Genomic DNA, 18,282 nt, shown 5'->3' with positions numbered 1-18,282 from the left:
ACACAATAAAATTCAGTGTGTGTATTGCCCTTGCTGGAGCAGCACCTTAGACGACCACCGTATGTATTTATCACTGCATGATGCCTGCTGTACGTAGAATGGCGCGGTTAGACCTGAAGAATGCGTTTTTGAGCCGCTACGTGTTGTACGAAACACAACCTTCATTCCGCTGTTGCATTTAGAAAAACAAATGAAGAAGAAACTATAACAAGAACACAGAGTCATTTTTCACCGTTTTTAAATCCTCAGCTAGCTACAACTTGTAGGTCCGGCGGCAACCAGATGCCGCATTTGCATTATGCAGACTATTTACTACTGTCGTGGGCAGCCTGCAAGCAGGAAGGACACGTGACAGAAAGCAACAAGAGGCACTCTCACAGTGTTAAAAATGTGGACATACCCTTAAATACAGCTACGGTTAGTCACTTGAATCTGTCAAAATTAAGCTAAATAGCTGTATTTACCGGAATTTAGGAAGCTTTGATAACTTCTATTGCAGAAAACCCCGCAGCGAAAGTTTCTTTCACAATTTTATGCAGGTCTGCTGCTGGCTGCGCAAGGTACGGGGAGGGAACTATACTGCGTACGGCCATACGTCAACGCGGATGCCTCTGTCCCAAGTTACTTGCCGCAAGACGATTCCTGAAGTGGTGCTGGCGGAGGCGCCGGATGGTCTCAAGCCACGCTGCTTGCTGTGTGCCCCTCCTGTCAGCAACAATGTTCGCGAAATCCAGCTGGAGTTGTGCCAGCCATCTCCGAGTGCCACTTACGCCTCAGTCACGAGCGACACTGGCGACAGTTCTGTTTTGTGGAAAGTGAGGAGCTACTCCGCCAGGTGTCACAGGAACAGTGCTGTTACCGTGCTGCAAAACGGTGGTATCGGCCGTGATCATGGTGGCCGTGTTGGAAAGAATAGAGTCCGAAGGGATCCATGCAGCTTGTGAATAGTTACGTGATTATCTGCTCGAACAGGTTTCCTGCTGATATGTGGGCGAACCTTTTCTCCGCTGATCAAAAGGAAGAAGCAACAGAATGTGATAAATTCTGCTTAATCTTCGGGTGTCTTCGGGTGTTGTGTGAAGTGGCAAACAAGAAAACAACGGAGCGTTCTTTTAGCGTGACATTATTTATTATGCATGCCTAGACGTTGTTGGCTAGGTGTTACTTAAGTTTAAAGATTTCATTTAGAGCGGTGGTTTACGAACGGGTGGCTACTTCACTCATCATTTGCTGCCTCGCCAAAATCTTCTACATGTTTTTGTCAACGAATGATACATATGCTCAGGAAGCCTCAACACTCACCAGACATGCAGAAGCGTGCCTTACCACAGTGTGGCTCTATCGCTGCTCGTTCGCATGTGTACATTGCACGCAGCTATAAATGCTTGTAGCCGCTGCACCTACCATGTTAGAATTCATGCTCAAGAAAACGTTGTCTGAAACAAATGGCGGAAGATAGACAAGTCCAATGTGTACTGCGAAATGCTCATTCCCACTCTCCTCAAGAAAGTGTGCGTAATTGATGCTGTGCTTGCGGGAGGAGGATGAAAGTTGAAAGGCCAGAAATTAGCGTTATTGATCTAAAACAGCGGGATGTCAGGGTTATCGGGTAAAAATTCTTGCCTCCTGAGAGCATTTCTGCCATTGAGCAATTACTCGAACAGTGGAGGATTTCTTAAATATTCGAGGTCTGTTTATGTAGCCATCGCGTACTAAACAAATCTTACTACATATATCCGAACAATCGGTTTCAGTACCTGAGATCTTCACCACGGCCGTTTGAAGCATGGCGTGAAGCCGCCAGGAGCGACTCTCTTCAGGCCAGTAGAGCATGTGAAAATTGGTTTCATATCCGATATTTCTAATACCACGCTAAACAAGTTTATAAAACTTTCTTATCACGAGACTGATTTGAAACCACGCTAAAACAGAGCGCGTTCATAACAATTAAGTTAAAATCTAAAAATTTGCTCAGGTGCACATTCGGGCAAGCTCAGTTGAAGTCAGCTCACTTGAGCTCAGTTGAAGTCAGTTGAAGCACATATATGTGTATGCGGGACTAAGCTACAGCACCCAATAACCTTCCTTAACGGGGCAAGTTATTCCGGTACTGACGGGAAATATAGATCGCTAAGAAAAGCAACAATTTCGATCGACAAGCGGTGTATATGAGGTTTCCGTAATTGGAAGTACGATGGTTCATTTAAGGTAGCTTTGGATGCGGCCATCTCTTCATATTCGAATTCAGCTGTAGAATGTTTACGACAACTTGATGTTCCGAGATTTACCTTCATAAATGTCTCTGTAAATATATATATATCAATATCCCTGCTACCACTCAAATTTTCTGAGTGGAATTGATATATTTTATAATAATTCATGTCACACAGGATACCTTCGTTGAGACATGAGTATCACACATTGAGGAATGATAAATGTACAAATAACCTAATTTAAAGAAAGCCTGTGCGAGTTTCTCGAGAACTATAGTAATAGATATTCTTGTAGAGTGGTGGCAATGTCTTTAGTTATTATTGCAGAAGGCCATCGTTAAATTGAACAACATGTTTCACGATGTTGTTGGCGCCCTTATTTATTACGAAACCAGAACTTGTTTGCCTTCAAGAGTCGGCCACACTTCAGGGTAAGTTACGTAATATGCTTTTAAAAAAAATTATATCTACGTGAATAAGGATGTCTAGGTGACTGGTGTTACATAACTTTTGAAGTCTGAGACAACGCAGCAAGACGAGGACCATTAAAAAAACAAGACAGTTAGGTTAATCAGCGCTAGCATCACTTCGTATCAGTTCAAAAGTTGTACACTCAATCACTGAGTGCGCAGAGTTACGGTCCAATGTGTTGATTTTAGCTATCAAACATGTAACCAATTGTTAAATGCATTACGCTGCTGAACTGCTAAGGTAAGCTTTCCTTCCTCGTGTTATATAGAAACTATCGCATTGTAGTGCCCTTCCATAATTTCCCAACATTATTCAAGACAAGGCCTCACAACTTCAATATATCATAGTATTTACAAGTTTCTGTCTTACTAATTAGTTCATTAGAGATAGATACTAAACTAAATTGGTAAACAATTCCTTCATAACCCTATAACTCTTAGTCTCGCAGTGGGAGGTTTATTGCTGGAATATAAAATTAGGATGAAGCGTTCATATATATTCAAGTTTTCGCCGTAACACCAGTGATACAACATCAGTGCGTCTGTGGGATTGTCAAGGTATTTTCTCGCATTGGGGCCGGCCATAAGCCAAAAAATTCTTGAGGTTAATAAATTCAGTACCTCAATTTTTTTTAGAATACAAAAATTGTTGGTCTAGTTGGTAACACATATGACAAAGAAAGTAAAGCGCAATCTGGCCCACTCGTACGCACACGAACTCTCACACACGCAATCGATCATCCATGTGCGATTTGAATAATTGCATGAGCGTGCGCAATGTGAGTGCGCCGCCTTGTGCCCTGGTTACTTCGCTGAGTTTAGATTACGATGTGCTTGTCTTTGCTAGAACACAGGAGCTAACCTCAAGTGATAAGTGGAAACTAAAAAAAAAAAATTGAGATTTAGTAGATACACGAATAGTCGGTGCAGTCTCGAGCTCATCGTTGCTGTCGTTACACTCTCACCAAGAAACTATTGTTTTCAAACATAATTCATTTACCCATTCAGGTATTTTTTTTTTTTGCTCTTGAGAAAATTATTTTCACGTTGAGTTGCAGACATTGTAAAATCTACGAAAGAAGCGACAGATCATTTATTTCTGCCGATTGTAGGATGAGCCTAGTTTTCTGTATACACAGATGTAAAATGAATGTTGGCGTCATGCCTCTGCGAGGCAGGTATGCTTACAGGAAAAAAAAAAAGAAAGAAAAGAATGAAACCTCTCCAACACCATTGTGAAGTTAAGTGTTTTGTCTGTGCGTTTCTCACTGTGTTGAATATTTGTAAATAATTGAACATTCTGTGTCATAATACATATGTGGATATTTTCATTATGCCAGTGAGGCCTTCCGTGAATTTCTTTGCAATTCTTGTTGGTGTTTTCTTGAAGAAAAAATATACGGTGTGTATATGTCCAAGTCATCGGAAAGGCAGTATGTAAGATAATACAGTCGAAAATAAACATGTAATATATGAACCGAATAATGGAGTACTCGAGACTGCTCTACTCTTCTAAAGGAGCCCAGTTGGCCGACACAGCTGGTGGCTAGTGACTTCAAGCGGCACCCCGAATTGTATTTTAGCGACACCCAAACGGGTCCAGTCGGGAGATGAAAGTGCACGCCTAAGCCTCAAATTAGCGCTTAGAGAGCCGGCGTTTGCATCAATACAAGAACAAGGTCTTTCCGCCACGGACCCAGGTATGTGCGAGCTGCTCTGCACTTGCTCCGACATGTCACATATCTTGAAGCAAAACCACAGGTGGTTTTATGTTATTAGACACTGGCATGCTGCTTTTAGCCCGTGTAATCACAGAGCCTCACTGGAATTCGTGGACAATGGTGGGTTATGTATTTATAGTTTCTTAAAAAAGCCCAAAACCTTAAGTTTCTCGTTGCGCCACCCCTTGAGTAAAACACGGCAGGCGAATGAACTGGTTTCAAGACCCACGCGACGTACTTCAATAAGGCGCCACGCTGTGACCTCATCATGTGACGCCATTACGACGTCACAACTCACCAAAATTTGTTACGTCATCATGGTGCTACCGTAACGTCAAAATTGGGCAGGGGCTCTTCTCCAAAGCCACTCTCAGCGCATTGCCACCATATGTATCTGGTTGATATATATATATATATATATATATATATATATATATATATATATATATATATATATATATATATATATATATATATATATATATATATACAGGGTATTTCAAGAAATGTGATATTTGCACGGGGCTTTCAGAATTGCTTTTACTGTAGCGGCATGAATCTTAAGGTAGTTAAGGACATCATTTAGGACAGTAATTAAAAAAGTTACATTAAATAACTTTTTAATTAGTGGAGTTAGGTGATTGCGTCAAATGAGAGAAATGAAGTTCTTCATGCGAGGAACCCATCCGAGCTTTGAGATTTCGAAAAAGCGTCCTCTAGTAATTGTTGTGGCGTGATGAAATTCAACCAAATGCAACGGCTTTCAACAGCGAAGGCCATCGAATTTGGTTGAATTTCCTTACTTCGTAATTATTACTAGAGGCCGCTTTTTCGAAATCTCGATGCTGGGATGGGTTTGTGGCACGAAGAACTTCAATTCCCCAATTTGACACAGTCACCTAACTCCACTAATTAAAAAGTTAATTAACTTAACTTTCTTAATTACTGTCTCAAGTCATGTCTATAAAAATCTTAAGATGCCTAGCGCTACAGAAAAAGTCATTCACTCATTCTGGACGTCTCGGAAAAATATGGCAGTTGCGTTCTTCCATGTTTCCGTTTAGGTTTTGCCATTGAATTTGGTTGAATTTCATTACTTCGTAATTATTACTAGATGCCACTTTTTCGAAATCTCAAAGTTGGGTTGGGTTTCTGAAATGAAGAACTTCAATTCTTCCAGTGGACACAACCACCTAACTCCACTAATTAAAAAAGTTAATTAATTTAACTTGTTTAATTACAGTCCCAAATAATTTCTTTACCAATCTTAAAATCCCTGCCACTACAGAAAAACCAATTCTGAAGGCAGCAATCAAATATCGCATTTTCCTGATTTTTTGAGACGGTTGGACACATTTCTTGAAACACCCTGGATGGCTTGCGAGCAAAAGACGTGTCGAGTATCAGGTAAAGGGAAGGATGTCCTCTTCAATAGCTAAGTCAAGCAGGACGTTAATTTTACTTATGCCACCTAAAAAGGTCTAGTATCCCTGTACCTGAGGCTGGCTGTGCCATATCAGGGTCAGATCAGACGCTTGAGATAACGTTAGCTCTCGTAGGGCTGTTTGCGCATCCCACGTGTGTTCCCCTTATCTGCTCAAGACGTGCAATGTTATGGATGATTTTGCTTTTATTTTGTGGACAAGAACTTGAGGAGCTCTGAGTAGGTCAGTGGAAAAGCACGGTACAGAACGTTCATCGTGGGCGCACCGCTATATGGTGTAGTGGGTCCGGAAGGAAGTGCAGCTTGCGGCAAAGAGGAGGCCAGCTCCAGTGGCCCAGATGCAAGAAAAAGCACAATACTACAGAACGAGTGAAAATGTAGCAAGGAAACGCCACCCAAACATGCTCCTGGCGTAGCTGGGATAGAGAAGCGAAATAAATTAAACCACAAGAGGAACAGCCGCGTCTTGGCGTCTCTGCCAAGAGCACTGCAGAACTTGTAAGTGCGGGGAGGTCAACAGACCAGACTAATCTGCATACCAAATCCAATGCGCATTTATGCCCCGTTTGCGCGGGCACCTCACATGCGTTCAACGTAAACATTTGAGCAATTATCTGTGAAGGCTTCACTGAACACCAATTCCCGCAGGTGCGTGAGATCCTGAATTCTTATGCAATCGGCACTTGGCAATTGCAGAAGAAGGTAAAAAAGTACTGCAACAATATCATTGCAATGTAATTAGCGGATGTGACTACTTAGATGTTTTCAATGTTGTGTCCTGCGAACCGGCCGATCCTCCGTACATCCAGAAAAAAGCATCCTCAAACTTCGTTTCTCTTGCGTCATTTACTTCTCCCTGAATAGTATAGCGAAATAGCAAAAAGAAGGCGCACCCAGTTTACCTCTTTCTTTCTTTTCTCATTTCACGCGACAGAATGCGCATAGTTCACCCATAATAAAGGTATCATCGTGTGGTATAAAACGCGGGCCAATTCTGACAGCAGTGAAGTTCAACATACCCACATTCTCAGATAAGCCTCGACTTGAAGTTCGTCCTTCACTCGTCCGAGTTGATCCCAGCGCAACCGCCAGACTAATAATGACGTCGCGAACTTAAAGCACTCCCTCCGCGATTATCACTCAGACACAGTGACCATTTCTACTTACGGACGGCGCTGCCGTCGACATTTTCGAGTCATGGTGCAGGGTTGAGCGGAGAGACTTCATGGATTACGGGGCATAGTGCACGCCTCAAAGCGCTACCGCTCGTAACAGAAAAATGTCTAATACGGCGGGAGTTGTTAGACGCCTGGAGTAGGTGCCGGGGCACAAATCCTTCCGTGGATAAGTAATGACACCGCGCGTTGTATTCCGCCAACATGTCGCATCCGCGTCTAGCTATTGAGTTCAAGCTTAATGCATTTATACGTAACTAATGGGATCTTCGGCTGAGCCACACGGGCACCGTGCCAGTACGCCGGAAATTACGTCAAGCACGACACGAGTTCCGCGCCCTGCGCGATGCCAGACGAACGTCCGATTTGCTGGCGCCCCCTATGCTGCGCGTCTTAGCAGACGACATTTAGCAGACGACACTGCCCCTTCGCATTACGGAAACCTGAATTTCGATCGCGTTGCAATGAACACGGTGGAGCTATACGTCGACGGCAAGTGTTTTAGATGTCAACTGACAAATGAACAGTTGGAAAACCTCCAGGCAGGTAAGCATAACATTTTAGTTGACATGTTTCTGTGTCGGAGATAACATGCGCATGCTTCGACTTTTGCGGATCTCAAGCGTTTCTATTTGCATTTGGACTTTTTCCCTCTTTGCACGAAATATTAGATCCATCTCGAGTTCCTGGTTTCGCTGCTTCATTACAAGCGAGTGGTGATGAAAGCACCGAGGGACCGGCGGAGTGTTTTGCAAATGGTAAGCTGTGCGATGCTTTCTCATTGATCAGATGCTGTTTTGTGCTTTGTTTCAAGAGATCAACGTTCATGGATCATAATGAAGTTGTAGGCATCTCATGCTCACAAGAATGTCACACATGTACGCGATAAATAGATAAATAAATAAATAAAGAAATGAACAAATAAATAAACGCGTGCATATGTTTGTGCGAGCGAAACGTCTTTATTGTGCAGAGAAGAAAACTACGTCAAGGCTTAAGGTGTATCGCTACATCCTTTGCAGGGGACGCAACTGCAGAAGCCCAGTCGAAGGATACAACCTTATGGAGTGAGGGTGAAACGCGGAAGCTGCTGGAGAAATTCACAAACTGCATGCCAGAAGTTAACCGATGAAAAAATTCAAAGACAAGAAGACCATGTGGACAGCCATCGCCGCAGAACTGCGCCATGAAACCGGCATCGAGAGGACCCCACTGCAGTGCGAAAACCGCTTGAAGACGGTGAAGAAACGCTATAGCAATGCCCGAAAGCACAACAGGCAGTCTGGGGTTAGCCCCGTAGAAGTCCCCTATGCCGAAGAAATGAGCAAGCTCGCCGCCGTAGATTACAGCGTGCTCCCTGAAGTAATGAGAGGTGTCGGGCGCGTAGAGCGGAACCCGCCTCATATGAGCCAAGTCAGCGCCTCCGCTGGCCAAGCGAACGTACAAGCGTCTGCCGTTGAGCACGGGTCGGGTGCTGCTCAAGATTCTATAAACGTTGGCTCAAGAGAGTGACGTCGCAGCTTCACCGTCAGCTTCAAAGCGACCGAGAACCTCTCAGTCGCTCGCCAACGTTCTGTGGATGATCCACAAGGACAGAGAGGAGGCTAGGGAGCGAAGACATCAAGAAAAGATGGCCCTCATCGGGCAGTTGTTTTCCGAAAAAAATTAGATGTATTGACAGATGCGAGAGATTGCACACAGTCAGCAAACATAAAATAGTTTATTTTCTTGCTCGTTGAGGAAAAACGTAATAAAGGTTTTTTTTTTTTTTTTTTTTTTTGGGTTCGTCTTGCTGCGTCCGCTCGTTGCAACTTCAGCGGAAAGAACGTATCAACTTACATGCGTTTTCGCATCGTCTAGCAGATCGTGATTTCGGTATCATCTGTGGCACTTGTTGTCGCCTACCGGTTTCCTGACCTCCGAAACATTTAAGGAAGAGATAATTCGTTGTTGTTTCGTTGTTTATTCGTTTTTATTGTGTACAAAACGAGCTCACATAATACATACAGCATCAGGAGGTCCCAAGTGAGACACTGTCAGGGGGACCTCCTATCAATAGTATATACTATTGATAGGAGGTCCCCCTGACAGTGTCCCACTTTGGGACCTCCTGATGCTGTGGTACATAAAAGGTAAGTAGCAGCAGCAAAAGTTAAAACTGCGAACAAAAATAAAAAATGCATTCAATAGAGAACAATGAATAGTGAAATATAAAAAGTTAATTTACCAGAACAACATTATACAAAACTAAAAAGTACACATAAGTAGGAATACGAAGCAAGGAGGTGATAACAATAACAATAGTATCTGGGGTTTAACGTCCCAAAACCACGACATTATTATGAGAGACGCCGTAGGGGAGGGCTCCGGAAATTTCGACCATCTGGGGATCTTTAACGTCTAAATCTAAGTACACGGGTCTCGAACATTTTCGCGGGCCTCGACGGGCCTCGAACATTTTACTATACTCTAGCAGTAAACATGGCCCTAAGGTCTGCTATAATTAACACCATCAGTAACATTCAGTTAAAAGATCGCGCCAAGGCGCGCCTGTTTGCCTCCCCGAGTCGCCTCAGCAACCGAGTGGTGGCGGTGCTATCTTGCGTGTTTTCCTCGTCGGAGCTGTCATCCGTCCCCGACTCGTCATCCATATCCCGTTCCCCGTTCATGATACATATGTTGTGCAGCACGCAGCATGCAAGCATGAATTTTGTTGACCTCTCTGGTGTGTGAAACTCGAGGTACAAAAGTTGGCGAAACCTACTCTTGAGAACTCCGAAGGCGTTCTCGATACGCACGCGTGTTCGGCTCAGCCTGTAGTTGAATCGCTTTTCCTCGACGGTCATGTGCCCGTGGTCGCGGTACGGCGTCATAATGTACTCACGCAGTGGGTACGCCGCGTCTGCAATTATGTGGAAGCGGCCAGCCTCGCAGATTACAGGCAGCTTCGCGCTCACAAAAGATAACTCATAGACGTTTGAGTCATGACAATGACCCGGCGGTCCGCAAAATACATCTAAAAATAATCTATCTGCATTGCAGATTCCCTGCAGTGTGTACGTCGGGGTGTCGTGCCTATCGACGAAGCTGGCCTTGACTTTTTTGTTAGGGCACCGGGTCCGAATATGTGTCCCGTCCATTGCGCCAAGGACGTTCGGGAATCCCGCTATCTGAAATAAAATACAACAGTGAACAGTAATCATTGGTAGCTCCATGCGTATGTGATTTTGTCTAAATTTCCAACGTGAAAACTGTTGAGGCGAGCACTGCTCTTTAATTTTGCTGACCGTTAATAAAACCGCGATGAGCTCTTGCCTTTAGAGACTGCAATTGGCATGCACGTCAGCGTCGCTTACGTGGGCTGACCGTATGCTGGCCCTTGCACAATCGTTCATGCACAGAATACATACATACCGCCTCAAAGCAGACACTCGTCTGCTGTTTCTCCTCTTCTGTGAGCGGCATCTTCAGGAACTTAGGAGCAACAGCCTCGAGGAAGTCGGCGACCCGGTCCACCACTTCATGGAGCGTGCTCTCTGACATCCCAAATAGCTGGGCTACAGATCGAAATGTGGCCTTCTTCCCAGCATACCTGTAACAAGTAGTCACATCCAGATCTCAACTGAAGATGTCCTCGTGACTACATTTTTTCGTAGCTTATTATAATTGTTTTCGACAACGTTTGAGCAGTCTAATGTAAGCGCGCTCTCACCAAAGGAAAGCTAAAATGTGTTCTTCAGCACTCTTCTGTGGCGTCCCGCCATGTGAGTGGTTCAGACTGAGTCGGCAGGTACTGCGACTCAGTCTGAAGTGTCTTCTGAACTGGAAAGAAATAACGAAAACAAACGTTACAGGATCAAACGTCGAACCTGACCCAACTGCTTTGTACCTCTTCATCATCGAACGATGCCACAACATCAGCGACGAAGTTGTCCACCTTTGGCCGCTCGCGTCGATGCTCTTGGATGGTAGCGATGATTGTGTCGTCTTCGCTATCCGATGAGCTACTCGATTCTAGCAGCACAATTAGCTTTTTGCAAGACGCGGGATCCATCCTGACCGTCTGCGAAAAATGCCCTCTGAACTGCGCGGCTCTCCTGCTACGTCGTCTGCTGCCGCAGTGTCGTCTGCTAGAGCGCGCTGCACGACGGGATTGCACCACGCTCCACCGTCGATCTCCGCGGTGGCGCGGTGGCGTGCACTCGTGTCGTGGCCGGCCCAGCCGAACATGCGGCACCGCACGCGTGGTGCCCAGACGAACGTACGGCACCGCACGAGTGCGCAGAATACGCCACGAGTGCCGCCAGCCGAAGATGCCATAAGCATAAATCCGCCACGCTCCGGCGCTTTTCTTTTTTTTTTTTCTGAGAGAGTCCAATCGTCAAGTCTCAGCTTTTGCTTCGTTACAGTGCTAACTGTCTTTTGACACGTCGCTGTGGGGATTCAGCCATCGACACACATTGCGCTCATCATTCTATCCCGACGCGAAGCGATTACCTCAAGTCAACCTTCAGGTCAGGTTTATGGCTTGATAGGTTATCGTGCCAACGACTGCGAACAACCGCTTGATCAAAGCAACGGTTTTTAACACGAACGTGTTTTTCGCCAGGGTCCACCAAGACTTCAGTGATGTATTTATGTCACGGAAATGACGTCGAAAAAATTTACACGATCAGATGGCAAAGAAAAACTTGTCAACAGGCATGGAACCCACGACCACTCGGTCGGCAACAACAGATGCCGGGCACGCTATCCACTTCGCCACGTTCACAGACTCTAGAGGCTTTATAAACGCGCCTTTTATATCTGCCATTCTCCCTGTCGGCGGGGTGGTGTTGCCCTCTGGGAGCGGTAAAGTGATTCGTCATTACTGTGGCCTCCGCGATTAACACTTGCAACGCGTTACACGTCCGTCCCATTCAGCGCTTTTTCAATGGAAGTTCAATTTTGTCAATGCCTTAACACACCGCGAGGTGGCGATCATGGCCCAAGCGTCGTAAAAGCGTCGGCCTCGCTCATAGCGTCACGCTAATCCAAACCAAAAATAGCTCTGCGACGTGCGCCTGCCTCACCTGGCTGTTACACCACGTCGCCCGCTCAGGCGCTCGCCCCGAGAAAAATCGCTGCCGGGGGGGGGGGGGGGGGGGAACGACGCGCTTTGCGTTTCCCTCTAGTCCGGCCGTGGTGTTCAATCATATTTTAACATGCCGCGGGATGGCGACCAAGTTCTGCGCCCAATATGCGATGCTCTTCTGGCTATCACACCTCGTTCTCTGATTATGCTTTCAACGTTAACTACTACAGCTACCACAATGTTTTGTGTAATCATTTAACATGGACGTTAGTCGTCGGGATAGAGATGTACCACCAATAATCAAAGTGGGTGCATCCACGTTAAACGGTACTATAGCTGCCAGACATCAATATACATTGTGTAAACTCTCTTATATCAATGTACAGTAAACATTCACTTCTGTAAGGACACGCTTTACTTTCGTGTTACTCCGATTTTCATGACGGAGGGATCAACCATTCTTTGCTGTCTCCTGCTTTCAAAAGGACAGCCTGTGCATGTAAGCTCCCGATGGCTTGAGTTGCCCCTTTATTGCCTAAAGTTCAGTTGTTATAGTGTCCACATGGCGACTCTTGATGTGGGATATATGTTTGCTTAGCAAGAGCTTCAGTGATAGAACAGGTCAAGCCCACATATCCTGCGGCCATTTCATAAACTTTTTCTTATCGAGTAACTCAATCCACCGAAGACATGCCGCATCTGTTTGCTGCTATTTAAAAGTAGATTGGTAGCAAACGTCCACAGCAAATACGAGTACATTTGAGGACAGAATTGCCATGGGCTTCAGCAAACAGCAGAGAAACGTGAGTCCTTTTTAGTGCGGTCGGTAGCTCGAAGTCTTACGGAGCGGATCGATAAAAACCGACGCGTCAGTTGCTACTGCATCATGCTACGATATGCGATATACGTGATATATTGGTCTTAATGTTACAGTTTTTCTTTTTGCTTATGTTGCGTACGACGTCAATTATATGTTATAAAAATGCCATGTGGACAAATGATAGCAACAAATCATTCGCAGAAAGAGTGACTGTCGAATGTAGTTGCAGCTCCAGTGGTCGTTTCTTTACTTGTGATATATAATATTCGATCTGCGCTACGTTCACGGTAGGGGATGAATTCATTATTCATTTCGCTGTGAGAAAAGAAAACTGGTTGAATGAGATCGTATTTACTTGAAAAGCCATTTGCTTAGACATCAGCAACGTGTGGTGGAGCTTTCACATACCTTACATGTTGGAGTAGCCTGTAGAAAAACGGCAATTTTCAAAGCATGAATGAAGCTCAAGATGATAGGATGGTACAAGCGGCGCTACCGGATAAGGCGTGCTCTTGTGATTGCAAAATTACTGACGTTGCAGTTTCACCAAGGCATGCTGCCGGACATTTTTTTTTAAATCCCCGACCGATGTAGCTTAGCACGTAAAGTGTCGTGCTGCTAAGCTTGAAGAGGCGGGTTCGATTCTCGGCCACCCTGGCTACACTTCGATGAGGGCAAATGCAAAGAACACCGGCGTGCTTAGATTTAGGTGCAGCTTAAAGAACCCCAGACAGTCGAAATTAATTCGGAGTGCCCCACTGCGCGTGCCTCATAATCATATCTCTGCCCTTGCACGTAATACCCCTTAAGTTTTTATATTTTTTTTATTAATTACAGCCGCAGAATTTCTTATATTTATAGAAATGGTGGTTGTTGTTTCGTCGGCAAAATCGACAACACTCTGACTGACTGCCGATCGTTACGTACAAGACATACTAACTTCTCATGCTACATACGCACGGCATTTGGCTAGCTGATGTGCATTACAGCTCTGGCATGACGCGTGTACTAGCTTCCACCAGAAACATATAGAGTTGTAGCTAGAGTGGTCGTCGACATCCTGCTGCATTCCATTGATCCAGAATACGAGCTGCCTTATAACAGGTAATAACATTGTGGCGCAACATAAAGCAGTTATCTACATGTTAGAATATTGCGCATGTACTCTGGCCGACCGGGTTGAAGCCCTGTCTGCAGCACTTAAATTCGACCCTCAGGAAAGACCAGAAAAATGGTCCGCTATCTGTAGTTTCAGGGCAGCCATCAAGAGTTTCACTACTCCCACAGCGCATATTAGCGGACCATAAGTTTCTCGCTAACTTCACGAACGTTAATCTCTTTACTTTTTCCAACTTCACGTCCGCGCTAGACCTTTTTATATTAAGTGCCTGTATCTCATTTCGGAAGCCCGTCTTTTTGTGTTAAAAGACATTCTTTACACTCGAGGAAGATTTATTGCACGCAGTAGCGTTCCTCGTTTAACTTCGCCCTATATATGCGGCCATTTCTTTTGAAATCATAGTTTCCTTGCAGTCTTAATCGACGCCTTCCTGCTGCTCTTGCTTCTGACTTCCTAACCATGTGAATCGCTTTTTATTTTCCTGAAGAAAAGAGAAGCAGGGAAAGTAGGGATGTTACCGAAAGTAAATGCTTTTCAGGAAACGCCTGCAGTGGTGTGAGCGCGTCAAGTCTCCTTTGTAACCAGGCCGTAACTATACATGGCAGTTTACCGCAGGTGTTTAAAACTTTTTGGATGGACCAATGTGGTAGTTTGTGCACATTGGTAATCCAATTTTGAGAAAACTAAAAGCGCACGGAAAACACGGACGAAAAAAAGCCACACATATAACACATAGGCGAACGGCGCCTGTGTGTGTGTATACGTGTGCGTTTGTTTTCGTCCGTGTTTGCCGTGGCCTTTTAGTTATTTTTGAGGGAAGAAAAGTGAGAGCAAAACAGCGAAACAACTTCTTTGAAAAAACTTCTGCCTGTATTCTCTTCGCTGTTCTGCTCTCACTTTTCCTCCCTCCAAAAAGTTTCAAACACTTGCGGTAAACTGCATGTACAGTTACATAGAATGGTAGCGGCTTGGGCTAGTTGGAAGGTCATGACAATTGTTACTAGTGATGTTTTTTTTTGTTTTCTTTTTGCTTTACCTTGATGTTTTCTTTGGTTTCTTTTTGTATGTCTTTGGTGTTTGCATTTTTTGCTTTGCTCATTTTCGCATTGCTCATATTTCTCCACGTGGTTGTGCCACCTATATATTTTCGTGTTCTGCGCAATAAACACAGTTGGAAGTTATCGCTCGTCTTCGCGTACCTCTTGTCTTTGTCCTGCTTTTGCGCTACAACAATTGTCAAGTGTACAGTTACAGCCTCGTTAGAAAGCAGACGCGACGCGCGCACATCACTGCAGGCGTTTCCTGAACAGCATTTCCTTTCGGTAACATGCTCGTGCTCTTTCAGAAGAGAGATTTCCTGCCTGAAACTGGCAGCACTAGCTTCTAGGCGCTAACACGAATGTGTCTGCAGCTTTGTTTAGATTGATCGGCTTCGCTCAGTTTAATATAATCCCTGCGTATTTTTGGCACATATATGTACAGGTGACGGCAATAAAGACCAGTTGTTAGCCAGCGCCCGTGGCGTCTACTCTGTTTCTTCGTCCATGTGTCTTTGCGCTGCCCTCTCTAAACACTTTCGCTACCGCAATCCGGAGGTATCCAGTTGAGGTATATATACTTCTATGTGCGCAGAAGTTCAGAGCAACGGAGGGAAACTGCTTACGTCAAAGGCTGCGAGATAATTAGTTACCCATTGCACCCTGCGCATTCCTCCGAACTTCAAATACAGACTGTCTGGTCACAGTATACGGGGTGCTTCAACTAGCTCGCGCCTAGCATCAGAAAAACAGACATGCTCTACGCGAGTCGGATTGGCCCAATATTGTTCGGAGCCGTAGGCAGCACATCAGGATGTTTCTTACAATCGGCGAAGCTAGATAATTAACAAAGGTAACTTAATTACCTTTTCTTAAAATGAGAAGCATTTCTTAGCGAACTGCAAGCATTTCGAATCTATCTATCTATCTATCTATCTATCTATCTATCTATCTATCTATCTATCTATCTATCTATCTATCTATCTATCTATCTATCTATCTATCTATCTATCTATCTATCTATCTATCTATCTATCTATCTATCTATCTATCTATCTATCTATCTATCTATCTATCTATCTATCTATCTATCTATCTATCTATCTATCTATCTATCTATCTATCTATCTATCTATCTATCTATCTATCTATCTATCTATCTATCTATCTATCTATCTATCTACGTCGGGCCGCTCTCGTGGTCGTCTCCTTAGCTTGACACATACCAAAACTTGCAGTGAGAGAATTAGTGTACGACGAACACGATGAACAGAATAACAGAGAGCTGAGCTAGTTGGTAAGTATTCATGTTGAAGAGACAGGGCGTACAAACACGGACACAAGAGAGAAGTCTGTCTTTGTGTTTTGACTTCTCTCTTGTGTCCGTATTTGCGCGCTCTGTCTCTTCAACACGATGACCCGGTCATTACATCATTGGCGTGAGATACTTGTCGCGTACGTCATGAAACCCTTTCCTTCAGTCACGTGTGGCACATACCTGTATACCACGGCTCATAGAATGCGAGTATGAGCCACAGATGACTCACAGTTTGTATCAACCCAGGAAAGATAACTGACTTTCGAAAATCTCTACCCAATCGTGTTACGGAGCTTGTGTCGCAGGAAATGCCGGGCAAGCGTCGGCAGCGTTCTCGGCGAGGGAAATATTACACGGACGGAAAGACTGAAAATCAAGGTTAGAGCCGCAATCGAACCCAGGCATTCTGCGTGGCAGTCAAGTACGTATTTTTATTTTATTTCAGTATACTGTCAACCCCAAATGGGGTTTTTAAAGGAGTGGGTACATTTAGAGAAAAACAGCAAACACACAGAAGTGTTACAGTGAAAATGTAGATGAAGACGGAATCGCATAAATCTGTACAATTCATACATAGATGTCTTGACACATAAGTCGCTGATGGCATACATGCTAAGCAGAGAAATATACATAGGTTACAAGATATTCACTGAGGTATTCATCCACAGAGCTATGCCAGTGCTTGAAACTGCGTACGAAAAAGAGCCTATAATGGCTTCATATTGCGGCAACGTCAGCTGCAACATCAAATTGCAGCGTTCGCTATCGCCATTTGTAAGAATTTAATAAACATTACATTAGTTATTTCGGAGCGAACTATTTGACGGGAGGGCCTTATGAAGCTCCTCCCGCCAAAAATGTGCTTCTTCATATAGGAACTTTCCTCAAAATCAGTGCTGTCCACAAATAGCAAGGGCTTCAGCAAGTGCTTCCCTACCTATACCCCCCCCCCCCCCCCCGAAAAAAGTTCCTGGCTACGGGCCTGCCCATGATATACTCATAACTACTCAAAATGCACAACGAAGGCGGTCCAACTCACAACGCTTGACTGAAAGCAATAAAAACAAATTCAGTATAAGCCACTACTCGCCTACTGCTTCGCATGAGAACGACTCCCAGAATGAGTGGGATCTGTGAATTCTTAATTAGTAACTCTAGCAACAAATCTTCAATGTAAAAGCTTTAGTACTTGTTGTGAAACATCGGAGTATCTCATTCCTACAGATAACTGCCGATCCGATATGCCGGGTAATTAAGAAAGATTGCTTAATCAACCTTTAAAATAGTAACTCTAACGGAAAATATTCAACAGAAAAGGGATGAAGTTTTGCTCAGCAACGACGGATTATTTCATCTATGGTAAGATAGCTGCCCTGTTTAATTCTTTCCAGCTTTTTTTTAGATTGCGCGAAGTTGAAAAGTATACTTGGGGCAAGCTAGCTGAAACACCATTTATAAAATTTATTTTGCTTCAGTACTGTTCATACTTCACAACCCGCGTTGTATACAATTTTTGGTGGTTTGAGAAAAAAAGTAAAGAAAAAAGTCATGGCAGCTTCGCACTAGTGGTGCCAAGCCTGAAGGAACAGCAAAGCAGGGTGGCCTTCCTTCTTTCTCTTTACTTTTTCTTTCTTCTTTTTCTTTCTCTCTGTTCCTTGTATCTCTTTTTAAATCCTGTTTCTTTCTAATTCTTTCTTTCTCTCTCTCTCTCTATTTCTTTCTCTTTCTCGCTCTTTCTATCTTTATTTATCTTTCTTCCCTTTCCCTCTCTCTCCCTGCTTCTTTTTCTCTTTCTTTATTTATCTTTACTTCTCTCTTCCTGTTTCTGTCTTGCCTCCTGTTTTGCTATCTCTTATTCGCGTGTTTATTTATCTTTCTCTCTATATATAT

At 44.2% G+C, this 18,282-nt stretch overlaps 1 protein-coding gene across 1 annotated transcript in view; it reads left to right on the top strand.

The window, feature by feature from the left end:
* The window catches only part of LOC119388131 (adipokinetic hormone/corazonin-related peptide receptor variant I), a 126,889-nt gene extending 125,945 nt beyond the window's left edge, over positions 1 to 944 (top strand). The window contains exon 4 of the mRNA XM_049414278.1: positions 540 to 944. Within this exon, the coding sequence (XP_049270235.1) occupies positions 540 to 944 (405 nt within the window). The remainder of the gene's footprint in view (positions 1 to 539) is intronic.
* The last annotated feature ends 17,338 nt before the right edge of the window (positions 945 to 18,282 follow it).

The sequence above is a fragment of the Rhipicephalus sanguineus genome, chromosome 3, assembly GCF_013339695.2.
Source record: "Rhipicephalus sanguineus isolate Rsan-2018 chromosome 3, BIME_Rsan_1.4, whole genome shotgun sequence".
Lineage (NCBI taxonomy): Eukaryota > Metazoa > Arthropoda > Arachnida > Ixodida > Ixodidae > Rhipicephalus > Rhipicephalus sanguineus.
The sequence above is the reverse complement of the archived record's forward strand: the minus strand, read 5'-3'. Positions and strand labels throughout refer to the sequence as shown.